At 42.7% G+C, this 24,502-nt stretch overlaps 1 protein-coding gene across 5 annotated transcripts in view; it reads left to right on the top strand.

Annotated features, from left to right (window-relative positions):
* The window catches only part of ZEB2 (zinc finger E-box binding homeobox 2), a 141,889-nt gene that overhangs the window by 81,199 nt on the left and 36,188 nt on the right, over positions 1 to 24,502 (top strand). For 4 of the 5 annotated variants that reach the window (XM_075529848.1, XM_075529850.1, XM_075529851.1 and 1 more), the window contains exons 3-4: positions 13,368 to 13,625; positions 18,887 to 18,958. In XM_075529848.1, the coding sequence (XP_075385963.1) occupies positions 13,368 to 13,625; positions 18,887 to 18,958 (330 nt within the window). The remainder of the gene's footprint in view (positions 1 to 13,367; positions 13,626 to 18,886; positions 18,959 to 24,502) is intronic. The other variant, XM_075529852.1, reaches the window with a different exon arrangement.

The raw sequence follows: 24,502 nt of genomic DNA on the forward strand, positions 1-24,502 counted from the left end.
TTTGCACTGATTGCTTACATTGGAATTTGCATATACTTAGTGAAAGTAATTTATTTTTTATGGATTCCTTTTTATTAAAATAGGGCATATGGCCCTTTAGTTACAAAACTTTGCTGATTCTTTAGCTAAAATATTCCTAAACACATTGAAATGCCATATTTCTTCCATTTAAGAGAGTTTTTTCTTTAGATTTATTTTTAAACTGTAATCTTTAAGGGGCTTTCTTAATTCTCATTTAAATGATCTTTTATTTTGTTCTTAATAAACTAGAATTATGTTCCTCTTACCATTAGTCTATTTTCCTCCAAGGATCCAAGTTTGAGTAAAAATATAAGTCTGGAAAAACATGCACATGATAAATCCTTGCATTTACATTTCAGAAAGGTCATGTGTAAATCAAATAAAAATGAAATTTTGCTATATTAAAATCCCATGAACAACACATGAGAATTTTGTCCAAATTTAAAGTGCGATTATATTTCAGTACTCCAAAATCTTTTCCTATACCATTCAATGAATGTGCTCAAGAAAGACAAGTGCAGATTAAAACAGATAGCAGCCACAATAACAGAAAACTGACATGAATGTTGGAAGTTGCAAAATAACTAAGAACAATATACCTTATGGTTATTTCCAGTAAAATATGAATGGTTTATCAAAGAAGGTAAACTGTCCACACACACACACACACACACACAAATCAAAACACCTTTCGGAAATCTCTGTTTAATACATTTTCACTTGTCAAACAATTTGAATTTTTGAATATATTTGAATCTCTATATCACCTATTTTGTAAAAATACTAAATTAGGCAGATTTACCTATTTGCAAATGTCTAAGATAAAAGGTGAGTGAGTTCTTATTCTTACCAATCTTACTGTCCACGTTCCTTGGTTTGAACCAGAAGCAGGCATGCTTGGGGGAGCCTTCCCTCCCCCGCTGCAGTTCATAAGGTAAATAGGTGAATCATATTCATGCACATATTACATAGATTCAGGCTCCTTCACAAACTCTAAGCCTCATTTTTTTAAAGACCATTTGAGTATCTTGCCACAGCTTGTTTTGAGATGTTCTCCTCTAACAGGGCATCTGCAGATAGGTGGGATCTGTAAACAGGAGGAGGATGGAATAGAAAGGCAGTGAGGGGAGGAAGAAGCTGAGAGGGAAGCAGAACAAGATGAAGAAAGGCTTTTTCTGTTAAGCGAAGGCATTTGAATGGAATGGAAACTATCAAGAACTTGAGACATCTGTTTTATCTGAGTGGTGGATGCTTTGGAAAATTCGCCCTAGGTGCAAAGAGCTAGAAGCAACTAGAAGAGGAGGCTGTTGCAGTAATCCCAGAACAGGGTGGTCGGCCTAGAGAGGGACTGTGTCTAACTGGCTAGACAAGGCGGCTGGTGCGAGATGAAAGGTGAGGAAGAGAGGAGAGTGAACAATGACACACGTTTTGGGGCCAGGGCGTCTGCATGGTCAATGTGTTCACTACAACAAAAAGCCCTAGCGGTGCAGTGGCCGAAGTGCTCAGCTGTGCACCGCAGCTCCAGCCGCTCTGTGGCAGAGAGCTGAGGCGGGGGATGACAACCTTGGAAATCGTCAAGGGCAGTTATGTCCCGTCCTCTCCCGTCCCCATGAGTTGGAATCAACTGGGCCACCGTGGTTATGGCTTCATTGTGGCGGTTGGGGACAGGGATACAACTGTGTACACTGTTCAGGCTGGATACCAAAGTGATCTATAAGATGACTGATTGTTTTTCCCACCATCATAAGTTAACGGGGGCGGATCTTAATCAAGCTCCCTGGTCAGTGGGTGGACACCCGCGTCCAGGAGGGCACCGCCACAAGAGACACCTACTGGGACTTGCGCAGTTGTTCTGTCCTCAGGCGGGTTTTCAACTCTGAAGGGCTGGTCGGTATCTGCCCTCAACCTCTAACCTTCCCCTGTGTCTCCAGGAAACGAAGGTTCTGCTCCTTCTGTTCAGGGTTTCTGATAAGTGTGTGCAGACTATGAGAACTTCTGAAGAATAACGTTGAGCAAGGCAAGAGTCGGACACATCTTAGTATCTGGTTGTGCAGTATTATTCTGCTCTGCAAGATAATGTCTTATCAATCCTTCATAAGATAATTCTGGCCCGAAAGTGGATACAAGTCAGAGTTGCTTTCAAACTGCTCCCCTCCGGAGGGCGTGGGCCATCGATCACGCAGCTGTCAGCCACCAGATAATCTCACTGACTGAAAGGAAGCCACCCGAAGAAAGGGTGAAGCACTAGGAAGGACTTCGTGAATTAGATCCCGAAGAATTCGAGAGTACGGGATTTTCGGTTGATTTATCTACACCCAAAGCGTGGCATCTTTCTTGGGGGAAGGACTTGTTGTCACCACCCCAGCAAGTGAAATTTTACTTTAAAAAAAATTTTTAATGAATGCTGATGTGATTGTTTAACCAATGGGCCTCACCTTGAACAGAAGGTACAGGGAAGAAGAAACCTAGTCTGTCCGGCTTTTCTTTTCAATGTAGGGGAGAAGGCCCTAGAAACAAGTGAACTCTACCGGAAGTCTAAACTGGAAGCCCTTTTGTGACGTTAGCTGACCTCGGCAGGGCCACATTCAGGTCTTGGGCCACCAAGTGGTCAGGGTCAGCAAATACCACACCTGAAAATGAAGAGAGCAAGGATGGGGAGGTAGGCCCAGGAGGAAGTAGCCAAAGTGTGCCAGGAAGGTGGTGGCGGCGTGTGTGTGTGTGTGTGTGTGTGTGTGTGTGTCCCTGCTCGTGCAAGCTTGCTGTTGGACTTTGTTTCACCTGCTGTTTGGGGTCGGTGAAAGGGAAAGTCTGGGGACAGAAAGACTGGCCTATTGGCCACATTATGAACCCCCGATTATCATTATTGAAATGTTCCGAAGGTTGTCTGAGACATCATTTCACCCATTTCCCTTTTTCTTACCTCTGATCACGACATTAATCTCTCTCTAGTTCATTGACCATGGTGGTGATTTATTCCACCACTAAAATCTGCAGGACACCTTTTTAAGGTGAGATTGCCACTGTTTTCGCCTGCTACCTAAAAGCTTACACCATCCATCACAGCCCTTTCCTAAACATAGAAAATGTGAACAAATTCCGTAGCCCATATACCACTGGAACTCAGTTGGTCCAGCTCAAGACTGCGATAAAACCTTTTTATTTCATAGATGCTCTGTGATGATCAGATTTTTTTAAAAGTATTATCAACAAGTGAAAAAAAAAACAAAAAAAGTGAAAAAAATATTATCCCCTGCTTTTCAGTGCATAAAATTCATTTTAAGCATTTAACAAATCATCTAAATTTATGACGTCACCTAAAAGTCTCTATCCTCAGCCAGTATACTTTCAGCAGATTATGAATACAGCAACCTTCAATAAAAGTTGCAATTTTACTAGTATAAAAATATGTCAGATCCCTCCTAAGTAAATGGATGCAAAATTTTTAAAAGTATTCTTGAGTTTGACATATGCAAAGCTCTCTCTCTCTCAAGTCCCAGCCACTCTGGTGGACACCCAAACGTATATGCTGAAAGCCCTTCAGCATGTAAGCATTTCAAAAAGTTTAAAGCTCCACCTCCTAAGTTCCTTCACAAAAGAGTATCCTCTTCGAGGTACCTTTAAACACATTTACCCACTTTATTCTTTTGTGTCCTCGATGAGGAAAAAAATTAATAAAGTTGTAGGATCCTTTTGAATTTAGAAAATGTTGGCAATGTGGGAAAGAAAGACACTCAGCGTTTCAAAGTTCTGGTGGGGAAGGGAAAAAAAGATTCTGAATAAAACAATTTTATGTGATTTTGCAGGTGGTTTGAGCTATCATTTTATATGTTCGTTTGTACCACTGCTCACTGGAATGTTCATATAATACTGACCTAATTATGCATAGAAAAAGATAAGCCATTTACTTGATTCATTTCTTCTTTTTAAATCAAGAAAGGAACAAAAAGGCTCCTATTTTCTGAAAGAAATTGTTCGCTTTTATTGCAGAAAGTAGCAGCTTGTGCCGAGCTAGAACTGTAACAATTTTATATTCCAAAGGTTTTGTGTGTATTCGGTTAGTTACAGTAATTATACCCAATAACTGACAGCCAAAATCACGTAGGAGAAAGCAAAGGCTGTTTTCTCACACAGGCCCTGCTGCAGAACATCTGCTGAGAGATTTGCATATTAATTAACCCATATTAACTCTAATTATTCTGGGAAATTATCAAATAAATTGAATTTTCTAATTTTAACCTTTCTTTTACTTGACGCGTGTCGAGGCTGAGAGGACGCACCAGGCCTTCTCACCTGGGCAATGAGCAGAAGATCTTTTCTCCCCCCTTTGCTCCTTTAGACCTGGGGCGGCCTGGGGAGCTTTTGTGTGCCTTGTGCCTTTTGGCTTCTGTGCTTGGTAGGGTCTCCGTGCATTTGTTGAGAGGGGGAACATGTGTGCCTGCGAGCACAGATGGTGGATTTATACAGGGGTGAGCAGAGGTGCTACCTCAGAACAGTTGAGCAAACCTTAAGTTGTTGGTTTTGTTTTGTTTTTTTTTTCTTTTCCTTACTCCCAGCCTGTTGTTTAGGCCTGAGCAAATAAATGGGAGTTTAATTCAATTAGAGGCTGGCTTTAGCCAGGGCCTCATGACAGAAATTATTCAATATTTTTCCCCTCGCATTGTCTGGTTTACACATCACTGACTCCCTGTCTTTTGCACTCTGTTTAGAGTGGCCACGATGTGTTGGGCTTCTGTGGCTGCCGTTCCACTGCCCCTTTCAGCGCTGCCTGGTGTTGTCAGCGCGAGGTGCAGTGAGGCTGTTTTGCAAACAGGCTTCTGGAAGGAGTATTGCTATGGCACTGGGGGTGTCTGCCCTTGCGAAGCGACCACACAGTAATTTCATTAGCCCACCGGACCCGAGTCTACTGCTAATCCTGCCGAGAAACCAGTTGGGTGGAGAACTGAAGTTTAGATGCCTCTCTCAGATACGAGGTGTCGCATAGAAACTGAGGCTTCCGAGAGAAATCTGATCAGGGAAGTCTGCGGAATCGGGCTCGGTGGCACCATCTCTTTTCAAGCATTTTCTTTGGGGTAAAAGGCAAGATCGGCCAAGAGCAGAACTGCGATGTGTGCGCGTAGGTCAAATTTGCAATGACTAATTCTCGAAGCAGTGGTGACCAGGACAAGGCTCTTGATGAACTCTCGGCCACCAGCAGAACCTTCTCCGACTGCCTCATATCGAACAACACCTCTTTCTTTCCCAAACCTGGAAGGCTTCCTTTCCGCTTCAATGATTTCACTCGCTCCCACCCACTAGATCTACCAAGGTGATCCTCACCCCTTGCTGCCGTAAGAGAATTGTCTTCCCCCAGAAGAGCTGTTCTTCCCCATTGTGTTCAGGTGGAACCCAAAAGCCTGGCCCCACCTCCAAATACCACCACTGAGACCAAGGAATCCTTGCGGACATCGGTCCATTGCAGAAGCCCAGAACCTCACCACATGGGCCTGTTGGTTGTCAGCTCTCTCTGAAAGGAATTCTTTTTCTGGCTAGGCTAGATCTATATCTTTCTTGTTCATGGACACGTGGAGGGTCCAGGGCGGGCACAACATGTCTCTTCAGAAGCAAGTTAGGGGTTTTGTTTGGGGGAGGGAGGAGGGCATGGTTTAAGTTTGTGGGCCTACCGTAGCCACAAGTGGATCGCATCATTCATGTGAGTGAAACAATCAGAGAAATTTGTTATAATTTTTCTATTATATGTTTATGTTTTACAAAACATTCCAACGTTGCCTGGCAGTTACTGACTTTCCACCTTTTGTGGGCTTTTATGGTTGTGTAACCTCTTTAGAGGAAGGTGATAGACACAATATCTATTTACACAAGGACACATTTCCCCTTTCTTTATATTCAGCTCAGTCAAGGTCTTGTTTCCAAGGTCTTATTACTCTAAAACTTAAAGCTAGACAAGGTCTGCCCTCGTGTCAGATAAAAATACCCAAACAATTCTGATGGCTCAGAAGCTTATTATTCCATACTTCCGGGTCCTAAATAAATTACAGCTATTTTCACTTTCCTCTCGAATATCCTTCAGGCATGAAAATAAGCATATACTTCTGCAAAGTCTCTTAGGCCGGTATTGATGATGGCTGATGTACAGTAAGTTGTTTGAATGATCATGATTCCAATAATTAGAGTCACCTACATCTTCATTTCTCTGGTGCCATATTGTTAGGAGTTATGTCTTGACTGAATGCATTTAATCCATCATTACCACATTGTGGGCAAATACACGTACCCAAAATTATTTGCATAGCCATTGTTTTGCGGCTTCCCCTTTAACCTGCCGTCACACTAGATTTGAGGAGGAAGGTGCTTTGGTAGCCCTCAAAGGGAATTATGGCCTTGTCACAAATTAGTCAAATATTATAGAGTGTAAGCAGATTATAGTTGTAGACAGAATGTAAAGCTGAGAACATTTCTGAAGGATAAAAATAAGTGAAAAACATATGAAAGGACAGTTAAGTAGAGTGTGTGTGTGTGTGTGTGTGTGTGTGTGTGTGTTTGAAATATCAATACAATGACTTTTGTTTCCTTTGGAAGGAGCGAACTAAGGTAATCAAAACCATTAGGACTCCTAGATATACAGGAAAACTGAATGTGTTTACTTTTGTCAAGAAATAAACAGATGTTAAGTCTTTAGAACATTGTGACCTGACCTAGAAATATGGTGTCTTCTTAAAAGATAACTGGCCTTCCTTTTATGAATTCTCTGACCAATATCTGGGTTTTTTATGATAGTTTGGGGAAGGGAGGATCCTGGCTTTTATTCTTATTGGCAATTCTTTTTATATTCCCTGTATTTAGAGAGAGGTGGGGGGGGGGAATTACATAACTAATATGATTATTACCTGCATGTGGGAGCCCATCCAGGGCCTCAAGAAAGCTATGGAAATGAAAACTTGTTTGTCACTGACACTGACCCATAAAAGCCGCCCGTGGTAGAAGGGCAGTTGCCCTCAGTTCCAGAGAAGCTCCGTGCTTGTCTTCTCCCCAAGATTCTCCTAGAACCAGAGAAATGAAGGAATGTCTCTCCTGGCTCCACGGAAATTGCCTGTCCCATTTCACTGTGTGTGTGTAGTACATGGCTAATCTGAAATGGAAACATTTTTATCCCTATACTCAAAACTGCTCCTGTTTTATCAGCTGACATTTTACAACTCATTAATTTATAATGCAGGTTTAATGCCTTTGAATGTTCCTGGGATAAAAAATGGAAGGGCCAAAGGTAGTTTGCATAAGAGTAGGACAGTACTATGTTAAGAGCATTTCTTTTCTAGAAATTCTGTAGAATTCCTATCACGTTGCAACTGGATATTTCCAATGGGCAGGGTCCCTACTACATGATTAATAGGTCAAGTTATTCCCATGGTCAAAAAGACCACTGAAGGTGACACAGATTCAAATTCCGAAGAAATTTGGTTTGACTGTGTCCTGACCTTGCTGACCTGTCACTAGGCCCCACCTTGAATGAGTGATCTTTGTCCCTCCTCCGCCCCCTCCCCCCATGGCAAAGGGAACAAGGTGACTGTGATAAAGGAAGATTATCTAGGATCACTCTTCCTTGGAAAAATAAGAGTCATTGGATAAAACTTCTTACAACAGAGCCACATCCTGTTCTAGGTAACATAGCATCTCCTGGGACACAACCCCGGGAGGCTGGGGCTGTGTGGTGCGGGGGTGAGGGGTGGGGGGTGAGGAGTAAAGGAAAAGTTCACAGGAGGAAAGTTTTAGCCTCTACTGCCTCCGACTCTTACCGCACAGTCGGAGAACCATCCAACTAGGCCTTGGGTGTATCGGTCAGTTGCGCAAAGAAAAATGAGCGCCAAGCACGGAAACGAAAGCAAAAGGTTGAGGACCCCAAGTGACTTCTAAAATTCCAAAGCACTTCTTTTAAACTTTATGTCACATTACCCAAAGACATTTTTTGGGGGGGGGGGAGATGAGGTTATATGTCTGTATCACCTCTGAGTGAAAGATTAAGTGCAGCCTCCCCCATCCGGCTGCGGCTTCCACAAATCAAGTTCTAAATGAGGGGTCCAAATAACACCCGGACCGAGAGGGGCACACGCTCCGCACATTCATAGCTGCTCTTTTCACTTGGACCCACCGAACGCCATAGCATCAGACAAACGACGCTGGAAAAATGGTCCCGTACATGCTATGGTGATTACAGCAGTCATCCTCACAGGTACGCCAACCTTGCATTTCTGCTTTAGCATTTTCTCCCTCACAGACTGTCATCACCCGTACGATTCATGTTCTCCTTGTGGCAAGCTGATAAACCAGGAGCCAAGTATCATTGTCACCATTACTGTTGCCCATTTGTACCAAATTTCCCTGGATGCTAGACCGAGGTCACAGCTGGGTTACATGTCGATACTGGGACAAGAGGACAGGACTTCAAACTTGCAATTCTGTGAGCTGCCTCTTTATTTCCATTGTTTCCACACTCTCACAGGAAACATGGGTGTATTGTTAGATTCTGGTAATTGATCAAATTGGTAGGCTTCTGTAACTCAGATTAAGGGGCTCCATGAGAGTCACAATCATCAAAACAATGAAAAGTAAGCAGCCATCGCCGTTTGTGCCTCATGAGCATCCCGAAACGACCGTTCCCTCACTCTGATCTCCTGGAGATCTGCAGACTGCACTCTTCCCGGGAACCTGTATTACTGCTGCGTATCGTTTGGACGTCATTTGTGGCCTTCGCTTTGCCACCAACTGGCTGTACAACCTTAGACTAGCAATTTCGCCTCATTGAGCCTTTGCCACCTCATTCGTAACATGCCAAGGGCTCACGGAAACGATCCCTCTGACTCTACAATCCTGGGATTCTATTTCTCCAAGAAGCTGGTGAGCTTCTTGAGATGAGAGGATCACACCCTGGCATCTGCTCGACTTACCGGGTTGTAGGTATTTAATAAATTTCTGATGATGGTACTGAAAGGCTTAATGGTACACTTAACTTGAGTGGAGTTATAGGAAATCATTATTGACTGCCTTAGTAACAATTAGCTGTCGATAATCTGCATATGCAGTTTTCCTTTATATCAATAAAACTTCTACTTCTGGTGAAGATGAAGTATTGCCCCTGAACATCAGCTCTTTTGCATGTTAATACATTAGCAGCTGATGTCTTATTTGTACTGTAACTGACAGAATAATGTGGAGAAAGCATATAAGTATGAAAAGGGGTTAGTTAGGTAACATTGTATAGGGCATCTTCAAAACAACAGTTCTGGTATTTCAAATGTCAAGCTAATTATCAGCAGTGTTTAAATGCTATGATAGGCCAGTTTTGCAAACGCTGAAGTCTGCCGGCAGGTATGGACATTATAAAAATGTCACGTTTTGCTACTGTTCCATTACGTGTCACCAAAGTCCACAAATCTGAAAATCAGGTTATATCTATAGGCAATAAAGAGAAACTGTTATTTGTTTTGCATGCGATTTTAAAATTAATTGGTGGACTGATACAATTTGGAGCATTGTTTATTTGGGAGGAAGAATAGAGATGATTTAATATAATGCAGTCTGGTGAAGTGAAAATAATGCTTATTATAGATAAACTAGAAAGCCTTTTAAATATAGTTTTTTAGTAATGCCTATTCAGATATATCTTCCCAGGCCCATTTGCTATAAAGCAAATTTAAGTATCAGCTTTATACCCTTTGGTAACCCCATATTACACATACAGTTTTAGAGAAAATGAAACTTTAATATGATTCCACATAAAATGGTGAGCCATGCCAATAATTCATATGCACTTCATATGCAAATAGTTTTATCTTATCCATCAATTATCACGTAAACATGGTATCACGTGGCAAATTTCCCTGTAATACAGTACAGTACCTGTATATAATTATGGGTGCATTTTGCCAATGCAACTGTTACACAGAATTGTAATTAATTCTTCTGAAGATTACTGTGAGAGTTTTGGATAGTGATGCTGTTTTTGGACATTTATTACTGCTCTTTAGTTGGCTTTTTGCTGTGCCTCAGAGACAGATGTAAAATTAGTGTCTATTTCGAGCCAGCACACAGTACATCTTTCCCCTTGTTTATTGAATTGCAGAAAGGAATTCTTGGGGCTCCTACTTCTTTGTGGTTTTGAAGTAACTGTCTGTTTTTGTGCCAGCCATGGAGCTCCATACATGTATAAAATAAAGGCTCACGCAAGGCACGGCTTCTCTGACCTACAGTCAGCACTGAGTGCAACTTTGCTTTGGAAAGTGGAAGCTAACAACGCATGAGACAGCCCTTCAAAAATGGACACCAGTCTCACCTCGGTTGTCCAAGCACCCACGTTGAAAACCAGTGTACATTGGGTTTTGTACCAAACTGAATCTCCTCGGCGCAGTTCAAAGCTAGGTTATTAACATCTCTGGTGCCAGTGGTGATGAGAGTGGGCAAAGGCTCAACAGGGGAACAAATGGGAAAATGAGCTTATTTTTATTTCAGGATGTAAATGATTTTAGACCCAACCCACCATTCATGGACCATTTACTAGTGAGTATATTTTGCGCTGACAAATAGGGAAAGCCACCGATGGCCTTGAGAGAGCATTGTAACTGGAACTTCTCGGGATTCGAAGGCGGGGAGAGGGGATGGGGAACAGGAACTGGAGTGTACACATTCGTGGAGTGGATTTGATTTTGAATGTCAAGAGGTCGACCAGACAAAGCAGACTGACAGGCATGGTCTCTTATAGCTGGATTCAGATGTAAGAATTAAGTTGGGGGGGGGGGCACTGTTCTACCTGGCTGGAAAGAGAGAGGGGAGAGGGAGGGGGAGGAGGACAGGAGGCATCAGCATAATGGCTGATGGGGCCTGGATCTCCGAGTTCACAGGGCCCTGGGAAAGATGGCATACTACTTGTGTAGGGGGACGTGACCGCAGTTCTTCAGTGAGTTTCAAAGTGTTTACCACGACTTGTGAGTGAGCGCCCTAAAGGTTGCGCAGCCTCGTTGGCCTGTGAAGGTGATGGATGCCGGACTCCGACCCTATAGGAGGAGACATGACTTCATTGCCTGTTTAGATTGTTCTGATATTGGGGACTCCTCCAGGGCTGTTCATAAATCATTTCTCTCTCTTTCTCTCTCTCTCTCTCTCTCACTCTCGCTCTCTTTTTCCACTAGAAAATATTTCAATTGTATTACTGCAGGAACATTCACGTGTCACACGGGATATTGTGGCCCATGCAGAAAAAGACCTTAAAAGGCATGGTTTTTGTTTTGGGGTTGTTTTTTTTTTTTTTCCAGGATAAAGGCCTTTTAATGCCTGTCCAGCCTTAGATAATTTTATTCACTCCTTCTGGACCTTTCTTTATTCCTCCTGTGCCCAGAGATCAGTTTTTAGGAGGTGGGTTGAAAGCTTCCCAGGCCTTAGGAGCTTTTGTTGTAAGCCCACCACACACCCCCCCCCCATCCTCCTCACTGCTACACCCCCCCACCCCCACCCCTCAGCGGTCAGAAAATTTGTAAAGAATCTTCTGCTTGTTGCTAAGAAATGGTTAAACCTCAGTCACTAGGGGGAAAAAAAGAGAGAGAGCGGGAGAGGGAAGTACGTTATTGATTGTCCTAAGGTATATCTGGACCACACAGCTAGAGCGGAGATGTTAGAATATCTCTCTTTTTGTAGCTCGGAGGGCATTACCCAGCCTGAACTTGCCTAAGCCCTTGTGGTCACACCTCTTGAAAAGGTTTTGTTTCCCCCGTCAATTGGTATTCAAACCAGGTCAGCAGATTCTGTTTGCCCGGCTCGCTGCCGTTTTCATTTTAATTTGCACCTGTTGTGCAGTTGTTCCGAAGGCAAGCGCAGACCCGCGGATTATACAAAGATCATATTATGAGCAGATATGCACGGTGTAATCTTTTTGTCCCCAGCCTCACATGACAAAAAAAAATCTCTCTCTTTTTGTTCCCTTTTTACTCCCTGGGAACCTGTCAACGCAAACAGATATGACTGACTAAAATTTGTAACTAGACATGTTTCCAGAATTCTCCAAAAGCATTATGAACCTGACACACAGTGCTTTTCTTTTTTCCCCTCCTTTTCTGCCACTTTTGTATAATCCAATAGCTGGCAAGAGCCACTTGAGATAGCTCAGTTGATAACTTAGCAGAGGATTGCTTTATTAGGCGCAGAGAAATCAAAATGAACCTGAAAATTGTTTGCGCTTTTTTTTTTCCATGGGCTTGCCCCCACCCCACCCCCTTCTTTCTTTCTCTCTCCCTCTTGTTCCCATGATGTCATGGTTCTAACTTGTTTTTTTCTGTGTGTTTCTGGAGAGTTGGGTTAACAGTTCTTGGCACTCCCGTGTGTGCGTAACGGCTGGTGTGTTTCTCTAGCTCAGCTAATGCCCTGTGTTTATTGCTCTAATCTTTCTTGTCTGGTGGTAAAGTGGACAATTTATGTACTAGCATGTAGGCCGAGAGCCTGTGAGGGCTGACTAATTCAGAAACAGCCACCTTCAATTGAGTTCACAGACCTTATTTACAGGCTGTCTATTTTAAGAAAAGCTACTGAGCCTTGCTGGGACGCAGGGATGCAGAAGCAGCCTGCCGCTTCTTGCTCCGTGTTGGAACATTTGGGTTGGTCTTGCCTGTGTCGCTTTGAAATCTTCTGTGACGATGGCACTAGGAAGACATCTCAATAGTAGCATTAATGGCCCAGAAGATGTGGCTTTTCCTCATGTTCTGCTTAAAAGATTGGGATATAAATGGCCTTAGCACATGACGGGTGATGTAGAAGCCACAGTGAACATTTCAGGTGAACGCAGGTTCGTGTGTGTGTTTGTGCATTGGGGGGCAGCTACACGGACATGCGGTGTGTGTCTAACTGTTTCCAGGGCTGGAGAAACAGTCTATGTCATAAACGCGTCTCTTATTTACACGGCGACGCTATCTATCATCTAGTAAACACTGCATCACTCTGCTAATAAAATTGAGTTGGAGATGGATTTTGTAACTCCGGGGTGGGGGCCGCTATCGAAAGTGACTCAGAGGATATGTATCCTCGCAAAAGCAATGTTTTGGGAATATGTGCTTGTTTTGCTTTTTAAACATGCCTATCTGTCTTAGTGAAGGAGGAGGGGGGGAAAAGGTCAGAAAGTGAGCACCCAGCTATAACTGCTTAAGAAAAAGAGTACTAAAACCTGAACGATATTCATGGTATTGTCCTGACATGCTTGAGTCATGCAGCGATGAAGGTAGTGGTTGTTTTCCATTTGGTTGAAAACCATACAGGGTGAGGACTGCTTTCTGAGTGGAGTGTTTAGCCGTGTGTGTCTTGTGCTTTCTTGGCAGTGGTGAACTATGACAATGTAGTGGACACGGGCTCTGAAACAGATGAGGAGGACAAGCTGCACATTGCGGAGGATGAAGGCATCGCTCACCCCCTGGACCAGGAGACCAGCCCAGCCTGCATGCCCAACCCTGAGTCCTCCCCACACGTGAGCCAAGTTCTGTTGCCAAGAGAGGAAGAGGAAGATGAGATAAGGGAGGGAGGAGTGGAACATGCCTGGCACAACAACGAGCTTCTACAAGCTTCTGTGGATGGGCCAGGTAAGGCTCTCCAGCTTCTTGGGCCTCTCCTTGGGCCAGCTCAAACTCACCTCTGTCACCGACCAGAGCACCCTCAAGCAAATGATTAAAATAATTTTCCCCGCCACCCTCAGAGAAGAGAGATACCAAAGCTGGTGACAGATTATGGAGTGATAGTGGTGCTAGATCACATTACGGCACTTACATCTTAGGAAGGGATTATATTTCGGTTTGGATGCAAGTAGAATATGAACTGCATTTTAAACACATCGCACGAAGTTATTTGCACCACATTTACAACGTGCAAATTATAGAACGCGATCAAGATCGATACTTTCATGATGGAAAATGGAGGCAAACATAAAACCTCACAGCCAATATGTATTTTAAAGTTTTATGTGGAAATTACAGTGGCACTTCAAACCAACTAACTGTCAGTTTAATGTCGTTTCCCTGTCTGTCTGACACCTCCCATTGTAATTCAACCATCTAATCATTCCCTTTTGTTAAGTGTGAATGTGATTTCACACTTTTACCTGGTCAGGTAGCTTCCTTATTATTTAACAGCTAAGTACTTGATAATGATCCCCGCTGTTCCCTGGTAATCTCAAGGGGAGTGAGGACGGTTCTAGGCCAACTCCCATAAAAACAAGGTAAGTGATGCTCAAAGGGAACTTCAGATGCCGCTGTGCAAACGACAACGTTGTGGTCTGAAATTCACTTATGAGGGAACAGCCCTCCGATACGAAAATGACTAGCAACGAAAAGAGAGGCATTCATTCGTCTTCCAGCAAAGGCCCCTCTGCTCATCTGGACTTGCGAAGGAAATCTGTAAAATGGAAAGCAAAACAAAGCAAACCCCTCTCTCTTTGCACCTTCACATCTTCTTGGTGGCTCTTAGCAGGATCCAGCGTGAGCCAGCCTTACTTTCCCCTCCTGGTTTCTCCCCTAACAATATAAATAGCACTTGCTTTTTTTTTTTTTATAAATAGGGGGAGGGTGGGGGAGGGAAATGAGTAAGCACAGGAGCCTAACCTATACGCTATTGTGATGTCGCCAACTAGAAAACATCCAACACAGGCAGAGAACTTGGTGTACTGGAAGGAGGCTCATGAAAGCATTTCTACTACGAAAGAAAATTAAATGGGAGAAAAGGACCAGGCAAAAGACGGATGGCAGTTTGAGTGGAGCGTGTTTGTTTTTCGTTTGCCTATCATACTGTGCCAAGTTTTGTACTCTTTCTGCTTCCAATTTTGCTTTCGGTGAAGGCTTCTCGAATCTCAGCAATCCCACACATAAACATTTATCGTTATATCCATTAAGACTTAAGGTTTTAGATTTTCAACTATGAGGGAGAACTCAGCCAAAGATGCTTGAAAGATAAATACGTTTAATTAGGGGCAGAGGATGATCATTAAAGGAAGTCTGACTGCTGCAGAAGTCATTAACAATCTTAAATGAAATTTTTATTTTTATGATAGCCATTTACATGTATAATAAGAGCCAATGATTCTTGGGAGCACTGTGACAGAAACAGAGTGTGGCGAGAACTCATGTAAGACATACTATTTAAATGAGCTGGTGTTAGCTATTCATATTTGTTAATGAACTAGATATGCAGGGCTATCAGAATGAATGTTCTGAAGCTTTAAATTTTAATATCTAGAAATCAAGGGTAAGGATCAATTACTAGAATTTCCACCCTTAAAGGAATAATTAATAATGCAATCACAAATGCACAGCTCTAAATTTCTAAAAACAAAACAAAAAACCCCAAAACTTTAATTTGAAAAAACTCAGATAAATAGTTGAAAAACAGCCAAGACGCCTCATCAGGCTGTCATAGTTTGTGAACAAGTAGTTTGTGGCAGCTCTTTGGTGGCCCTCGTGGATCATATTCGAAAGGTTTGAATATGCAATAATCTGTGCGAGTCCGCTGCAGACACTGCTAACACCTGTAGTTAATGGCGCCTGGGATCCCCGGTGAACAGCCTGCCCTTCGCTCGTACCTTTATGCTAAGTGAACGAACGTTCTGGAGCCACAATAATTAAATAAAATGTAAATCCCTAATCTCATTTGGCTATTTGGACCAAGAAAGTTACCCAGCTCCTACCTGTCTAGTTCTAATGATTAGTAATGATTTATTGTTCTTCTTTTTTTTATTGTTCTCAAAGTGCTCTGATGTGGTGCCTTGATGTCTAATGAAAAGAAATTGGTCTTAAAAAGCTACTCATTGTTTATCCTGACTAGTAGATAACACATTTTTCTTCTGATAAAATATTTTTCTTATTTATTGTTCAAAACACACGCGATAGACAATCATTCGCCTTCTGGTGCTGTTTTATTTAGTAGGGTTTGATCCCTGGTGCCTGGCTGTCTACCACCATACCTCAGCACATAGCTTTACTCTGAGACAAGCCCCTTCTCCTCCGCTCTTGCTCCCGTGCTTTCTGGAGTTTGTCTGCAGGATGCAGGTTTTGAACTGAAGAGCGCAGTGGAGTTCTTACTGTGCCTTTCCGGTTTCAGCACAATCAAAGTTTTGTGTTTGGAATTGTCCTTGACATTCTTTCGTCCCACAATGGGGTGGACACAGTGTGCTGGAAACCATGACATCATTGTCATTGACACAGACTGAAATAAATCACCTGCATCTTGGCCTCGTACTGCTTATTCAAGGATTCTTCATCTCGAGGAAGAAAGTGCTCTTTATTTTTACAAACCTCCATCCCAAGGGTGGCTGGAAAACGCAAACTTTTACAAGTGTTTGAAAAATAAATACACGATGTGGTTTCAGACACAGTGTGTCGAGTCAGAGATGTCTTGGAAAATGTTTAAGGTTACGCTTGAGGCAGAAAGACACCCAGGACTGCCTGGATTTAGAGAAAACCTTCATAAATGGCATAGCTGCATGCCCTTCTGAATATGGATTCTCTTGAAACGTAATGCAAGAGTCGCCTGCTGAAGACAAAGAAGCCCTGGAAGCACAGTATGGAAAGCACTGGGTGGCCAACCAGAAGGTTAGTGGTTCAAACCCACCGGCTGCTCTGCAGGAGAAAGATGGGGCTAGTCTGCTTCCATAAAGATCCATTACCTTGGAAACTCTACGGCACAGTTCTACCCTGTTCTACAGTCGCTATTTGACAGGATCTCCAACGAATACCCGAAGGAACATAACAAATTAAGCTTGACTTTACAAAGAAAGGAGGATTGATAACTCAGCAAACAAGCAGAGCAGCGTCTAGGTAAAGTGCACACCCTCTCAGCTGACGTCTCTGAAAGACCCGAGTTATGCAATTTTGGGTCAGAGAGCAGTAGAACTAACGAAACACGACATAGACCGTGCTGACTACATATTTGCATACCCAACACTTATTAGTTTGGGAAGCCACTACCTACTAGAACTTCTCTTTATTTTCATCAGAAAATGACAATGAGGAAGGAAGTGCAGCAGAAATCTTGAACATTACCACTATTATGCAAAAAAAAAATGCTGGTAACTGTTTTCCCCTCAATGACTCGATGTGCACTCAGCTGGAAAACTTATGATCCCTGTGACTCTTGGCTACCAGAAATCACATGAGATGAGTGAGGGAGAAAGACACAAAAGCTATATTTATATGCACCAGAGAACTTCTCAGAAATACCTTAATTTAATTCCTTGCAGAGACTGATGAAAATATCAGATGAGGGAACCTTTCAACCGATCAATTATTACAATTGGTGATGCGATATTACTTTATTTTGACCTTCCAAATGTTTTAGGCAGGATGTCCCGGTGAAAACATTCCTTTAACAGGCAGAAGTCCAGGGCAGGGGATAAAATCAGAGCTACTGTACAGTTGAGAGAGCATTCCGTTTATCTGACTAGTTTGTGCCACGGCAGTAACTTAATAGCTGTATATGCCAGCAAGAAAGAGGAAGATCTTCAAGGAGAGGGATGGACAAACAGCGGCCACAGTGGCCTTCAACGACAAGAATTATGTGACTGGTGCAGGGCTAGGGCAGCTACTCGAAGGCAGCAAACAACAAGGCTCTAGACCTGTGCGTTTTAACTTACAATGCCCACGAGTTTTCAGCTCTGTTGCCATAAACAGATAGGCTGCAAGACACTGTCTGTAAAACCCCCAATTAAAAAAAATGTATGCATTTTAAATTTGCTGTAACATTTGCTGGAAACTCTTCTATCAATTATGACTGGTGAATGTGCTAAGCAGGAAAATGTCAGGAGACATTTGGGAACTCCGAGTCCTATTTATGTTGTTCTCACTTTAAGCAAACCGATGGTCACTGAGATACTCATCCTGCACCATATTAGATTCTCATCGATACTGTTACTGTAAAAATATGAGATTAAAAAATATCATGTTTGATTTACTTAATTGGAAGCATCTCGCTGTCAGCTGTATGCACTGTATTAGCGCACAGTCTGCAAGCTGCGTGCGACGTGGTGGGCAGGAATTCCGAGAGGGCCCTTGTTTTCCAAACTCTCTCTTAAAAGACTCCAGTGGTTGAAAATGACCCTTTATTATTTATTAGTCTTCAACTTCAAATGTTGCAGATTTCCATCTTCATCCGAACATTGGACTGTGACAGCCATCTCTTTTCCCCCCTCAGAAAATGACTGTGATCACTACTGAGGCATAAATGATCAAGAGAAACAGGTACTTATGGAATGATAGAGAAAGAAATAAGGAAGCTATGATTTAGAAGCAGTGAACACTGATGGTCATTACCTCAGGGATGCCTGTTATATAAACTGAGCATTCCGAATTTTGACATGTAGGATTAGGTTTTTCCAAAAAGGAAAATAAATACTTGCATAGATTAAAGCAATCAAAGCAACCCCCAGGGGGAAACGCAAAAACGCGTGAAGATAAAATAAGAAATTCGAACTTGCCATTAAGCATGCAGTTTCCAAAGCAGAGCAGCAAGCATGCCTCTGCCCAAGTACAAGTCCTTAGCTGCTTTTGAGTCTTATTGAAAAAAATAATATCTTTCCCCGGTTTGTGACTGCGACTGCCACCAGAAGAAAAGCCCTTCGTTTGCCCCAAATAGGCACCTCTGTTTTTCACAGCTTGCAGTAATGCTTAAAGTAAATAAGTTCTTGTGCACTGGCACTATTGAATTCATTCAGTGGCTTGAACAAAGCTATTGTTGAGCAGTTTACAACAAGCGCTTTCTGTTTCCTTTCAAAGAATCTTCCTTGTTCCTGTAGTTGGCATGCTTAGTATAGTAAGCCTTTCTACGATTTTCAAATGCTAAAGATAATTTTCCCCCACAGAAGAAATGAAGGAAGACTATGACACTATGGGGCCTGAAGCCACGAGCCAGACCACCGTTAACAACGGTACAGGTACGACAACTTGACCACCTTTGTCCTGTGTCATGTGCGCGCCCCACATCAGAGAAAGAAACACTGTCTCATCCATCGTACCCATGACTTAATGGATAAGTCAGGTTTTCGTTTCCAAACCAGATTTCCAACATTTGGGCATTTCAGTCGGCCATTACTATCACCCACCCACATACCCCAATTTGCCTCTGAAAGTCGGAGCGTCAAGCGGAGTGAACTGTGGACATAGATCCATCCAGAGCTTGGGTGGGGTCAACTGGTAGTAATCCTTTTTTAGTTTTAGGACTGCATGAATAATTTTTAAATTAGATTGCTATCAGTTATTGAGACTTCAACTGATATGGGAGAAGCTACATAGTGTCCAATTTTTCTTTTCAGAAAGTGAACCCAATGATCATTACTCCCCACAAACAAAAATAAGATTGAATGATGTCAGTTCGTTTTTCTCTTTTCTACATTGTCAGTGCCTCACAACTTCTGGCTAACACACCGCGCTGGGAAAGTAGTAAGCGGTGTGCTCTGTCTTCCTCGGCTACTGCTCTGTAATGGCCCTGCAGGGGGTTCATCACACTCCGGGTCCTTTCCCTAACACTGACAGCATCTTCCCATTCGTCCTCATGTCACCAGCACACATTCAGGTTGACTCACTCTGTGTACCTCTCTGTCTCCGAGACGAAGTTCATGATTTTGAGTCTTTCAAACAATCCGCCGTATTCCCATTACCAATAGGATCGCCTAATTCCCAGAATAACATGATGTTCCCAGGCAAGGACCCTTCCCCACCCAAATCAGACAGCTATTTCTACTGAACTCACAAAGGGGGTGGAGGTGGGAGACTTGCAATTTTATGAAATTTAAGAACAGTAAATAATTAAGATGGTATTCATATCTCCCTGATGTTAATACACATCATAATAAATGGCTCATGCTGTGCTTCCATTTAGAATGCTCTTATAAATAACTTAAAGGCACTAATTCATTTTCTTGGGGATAAAGTAAGAGAAATAATGAAAAACTATTGTAATTTTTCTTTCATTTGAATAATGCCACTTCATTTAAGGTACAAAGAGGAAACTGCACAACATAGGTTTATAGGAAAGGTAGAGGCCGCAATGCTGATTTCTAGGCAGCTCCCTCCATAACTTTGAGCAAGTCAATTCCTCTTTGGCCAACTTGGTTTCCACACCAGAAAGAATGAAGGAATGGAGAAATAAATTGATTGGAATAGTTGTTCACTAACAATATTTTTTGCTTTAGTAGTATAAGCTGCAGGCATATGATAACCACATTAAAATAGAAGTAATACCCAATAACTTTATATATAGGTGTGATTATAACAATTAGTTACTTTCTATCATGTCCCAAGTCATAAAGTTCAAAATGGCTGCACGTTCCTTTTAAAGCCAAATGCCAGATTTCAACTTAAAGCAAACGAACGCTCATTTGATGAATTTGTAAACATTTAAAGTGTCACAAAAGTCAATTTACCCCACAACGTGGCAACTTGCTACCAGTTTTATACCCGTAAAGTGGAGCTAATAAAAATGGTTTTTATTCAAAAGATTTAAAAATCAGTTGTGAATGTGCTTTCCCCAGGCTTTAAAATCTCCCCTTTGCATCCTGTTTACTATTTCTTGTAGTTCACATCTAGTCATTCCACCAGTATGCATTCATTGTGTGTAGAACACTCCGCCATGCCGATTCTATTTGATTTGGAAGATGAGATGCATGAAGCAGTAATAAATGATGAGGATGCTGATGTAACCGATTTCAGAAAGAAAGAAGGGCAATGGCAGGAATCAGGAGGCTTTGGAATGACGGAAAGATCCTAGGAAGGGGTCCTTGGACACTGGCCTCCGCAAGCAGTCAATGTGAACTGAGTCAAGGCTCACTAGTCGCAGAGGGACAAAGAGGGGCTTTGCTCAGAAGAGGCCCGTGGGGCCATGGCAGGAAGAGCAGCTAGCTCTGCAGGATAGGGAGGTACAGGGTTGAAGCATAGAGATCCCAAAGGCTACTCATAGCAAATCACACTGGGCATTTAATTTGCAGCCAACTGGTGCAGAATATAAAGTATCGACAAACAACGAGTACAGGTTGTGTTATGCTACCAGGATTTGGGGAAAACGCAACTCTAAGAGTCCAAGCCAACCAACCTCATAGCCATCCAGTCAGTCCTGACGCCGAGGGACCCTGCAGACAGACGAGATCAGCCCCACTGGGCTGCCTTGGCCATAAATCTTTCTAGGGCCAGAAAGCCACCTCGTTGCCCAGTGGAGTAGCTGGTGGACTTAACATGCTGACTCTGGTCACCAGCCCAACTTGGAACCCACAGTGCCCCTGGGTTAGCCTGTCATAAAATTATATGCTTGACAAAGGGTGGTGGGGAAAAACCTTGACATAAGGAAAAAGCCAACATAGTAGGCCATGTATTGGCCTGCTAACCTCAGTGTCAGCAGTTCAAACCCACCAACAATTCCAAGGAAGAAAGATGAGGCTATCTGGTCCTGGCAAGATTTCCAGCCTCAGAAACCTTGTGCTACTCTGTCCCTGAGGGTCCCTGTGAGAGCAAATCCACATAAAGGCAGTCGATTTAAGGTAGTGAGATGACTCAAATGACTTCTTCAAAGCCAATTGGACGATGCAGTCAACACCTCAAGATTACATGTCTTGGTTGTCTAGCGTATGACAAAGGAGCCCCGGCACACGATGGTGAGGCACTCAGCTACTAACCGAAAGGTTGGTGTTCAAATTCCAAAGTAGCTGCAGAAAAGAGACCGGGTCGTCTGCGTCCATGAGTGTGCCCACACTCCAGGGGCCTCTTCTCTTCTGTTCCTTGGAGCTGGAAACCAACTCGACTCAACCGCAGTGGGGCCTGGCCCATGACCACAGTGGGCTCTGGCGAGAAGGTTCGTAGGTGGTACAAATGATTTGTGCTTGACTGCTACCTCAAAGGTAGCAGGTTCAACCCCATTCAGCGGGGCTGTTAAAATTATAGTCAAGAAACCCCCAGGTAGCAGGTCTACTCTGTCACACCTGGGATGGACAGTGACGCAATAGAAGATGGACATGCTTGTTGTTACTAGATAGAAGGATTCCATTTTGAGGAGAAGATATGGCGTTGGCCTTCAAAACAAAAACAAAACCAAAAAGCCCTTTCTGCCATCGAGTCAATGCCGACTCATGGTGACCCTGTAGGTCAGGGGAGAACTGCTCTTATGAGTTCCTGAGACTGCCACTCTCTACAAGGTAGAAAGCCCAGTCTTTCTCCCAAGTAGTGGCTGGTGGTTTTGAACCGTGGGCCTTGCAATTAGCAGCCAAACTCATAACCACTACACCGCTAGGACTCGTGGAGTTGGACCTTAGACATAAGGACTTTCATATGAGTTTAAATCAGAGGAAAATAAATCCATTGCTTTCTTTTCCCACATGATTTTTAAGTCCCTTTGTATATAAGAATGTCTAATGGAAAAGAGGTAGTGACACACGAGAGCACTTCACTCTTGCCAGACCATTCCTTTAACGATTCCAAAACATGGTGGCGTTCACTCTAAGCCTGCGACCCTCCAGATGATAATCATGTGTGTCCTCTGGCAGTCATCAGTGGTTTCCATCCCTCAGTTCTGCAGGGCCGGCCCACATCCCACTCCTTTAACGGGGTAGTTCTTGAACCCCTCAACCTACCCACACTCAACGTGTCCTTCTCAGAAAGGCCCCCGCGTTAAAGTACACACTAGTTTTAACATGTTGGCATTGCCCTTTTATATCATTATGGACCTATTTCACCTAGTTAATTTCATGAGCAGAAGAGGTGGCCTCAGTTACAGAATGGGAGTAGGTTGTTCTGGTGCGTTCCTCCCAAGGTGACCGAGGTGATTCAATAAGCAATCAATATACTGACCTTAGTACGTTCCCTACAATGGGTTTTCAAAAGGACACGCACCCCTCTGTGGACCAAAGTGCCCAGGACAGCAGCCAGCATCCGTGGCAGACACTATGATGACAGGTAAAAATGAAAGAATAAACACATAAAGGAGGGCCTGGTGGAGAATAAATGGACTCTCAGAAAAGAATCCATGACCAGAGGAAAGCCACCCTCCTCCCCGCTCCCCACACACCGTAAAGCATTTCAGTTCAGTATCTCCAGAGATTGAAACCAAGATTTACATCTTGGGAATCAACCTGTTAAAGTCTAAGACCAACCACCTAGAAGCCTCTGCTTTTTAACACCTGGGCTAGGTGAACGGAACAGCAAGCTTAATTTATAAGCACAGGACGTATTGCGCCCCTGATTTATAGGATTCACTTTCTGCATTGTATAATGTCCCTGCTCTTAATATTGGAAAACATTAAGAAAGAAAATTGTACACTTCAATTCAAAAGATCAAGAATACCCTTTTATAAAAAGCACCACACCTTCCAGATATTAATAGGATTCAAATTCAGAATGAAGTTATTATGGAGGGCTTTTAAGAGGCTTTGAGCAAATTATTTTTCCAAGAAGATTAGAAAAATGGAAAAACGTGGGAGCATTAGAAACATGAGTTTGCCTACACACTAGTAGTAACGAGGCTCTATCTCAGGTGCCTCGCGATCATTAGCATTAATGCAGTTCCACGTGCCTATCAAGACCCAAATAGGCCCCTGATGTTTTCCTCTCTGAATGTGTGAAAGTTATATTTGCTCAGACAATCTAGTACTCTCGTTGTAAAGGGCTATTAATAACCACCTGCATCTTTGCTTCCTTTGCTTGGGGAGAGAGAGGGAGGGGAAAGCAACTTGTAGCTAGAAAATGGGCAAGGCCGATTTTTATCTCAATTTTTAATCTTACGAAGTCCAGGACAATGATTGTCCAGGAACTAACCAGATGGACTCTAAATATAGTCTTTAACTAAGCCTCCAATGTTTTAAGAATAATACATAAATGCTTTTACCCATGAGAAGCAAATGGTATCTGGGAATACTCTAGATTCTAGAGTCAAACATACGTTTGAATTTATGCCTGCCAATTACTATTTAGGTAAACTCGAGCATATAATTGATAAGCCTTCATTTCCACATCAGTAAGTGGAAGTAATGATTCCCTATGCCCAAGATCTTATTGTAGGGATTAAATGACATGTCAATTTTAAAGTGCTTAGACAATGCCTTACATGAACTAGAAGCATATCCTAGTTTTTTGTTAGTTGGCCTGTTTTTCCATTTGTTTTTGTTTTAGCTTTGATGTTTTCCTTTGTTTCAGCTGCAAGTACACTCGAAACAACCTTTATTCATTAAGAAAGAAATGCATTCTGAACTGCTTCACGTAGGTTCCTCATTAGTGTGTTCTCTAGAAACGAAAAATACAATATTTCACAAATTTGCAATGGAAGGACCAAGCAGTCCATTCTGCGAGTGTTTCCCAATTAGATTCTCTTGATCTCCAGGAAAACATTTTGTCGCTGCTCAGGTGATGCCTTTGCGCCTAAAATGTGACGCTTAGGAAGGAGTGGTTTAGTGTTCTATTTCATTTCCTCTTTATTTAGACTCCGTTTTTATAGAAGAAGA

Source organism: Tenrec ecaudatus, chromosome 13 (assembly GCF_050624435.1).
Source record: "Tenrec ecaudatus isolate mTenEca1 chromosome 13, mTenEca1.hap1, whole genome shotgun sequence".
NCBI classification, from domain to species: domain Eukaryota; kingdom Metazoa; phylum Chordata; class Mammalia; order Afrosoricida; family Tenrecidae; genus Tenrec; species Tenrec ecaudatus.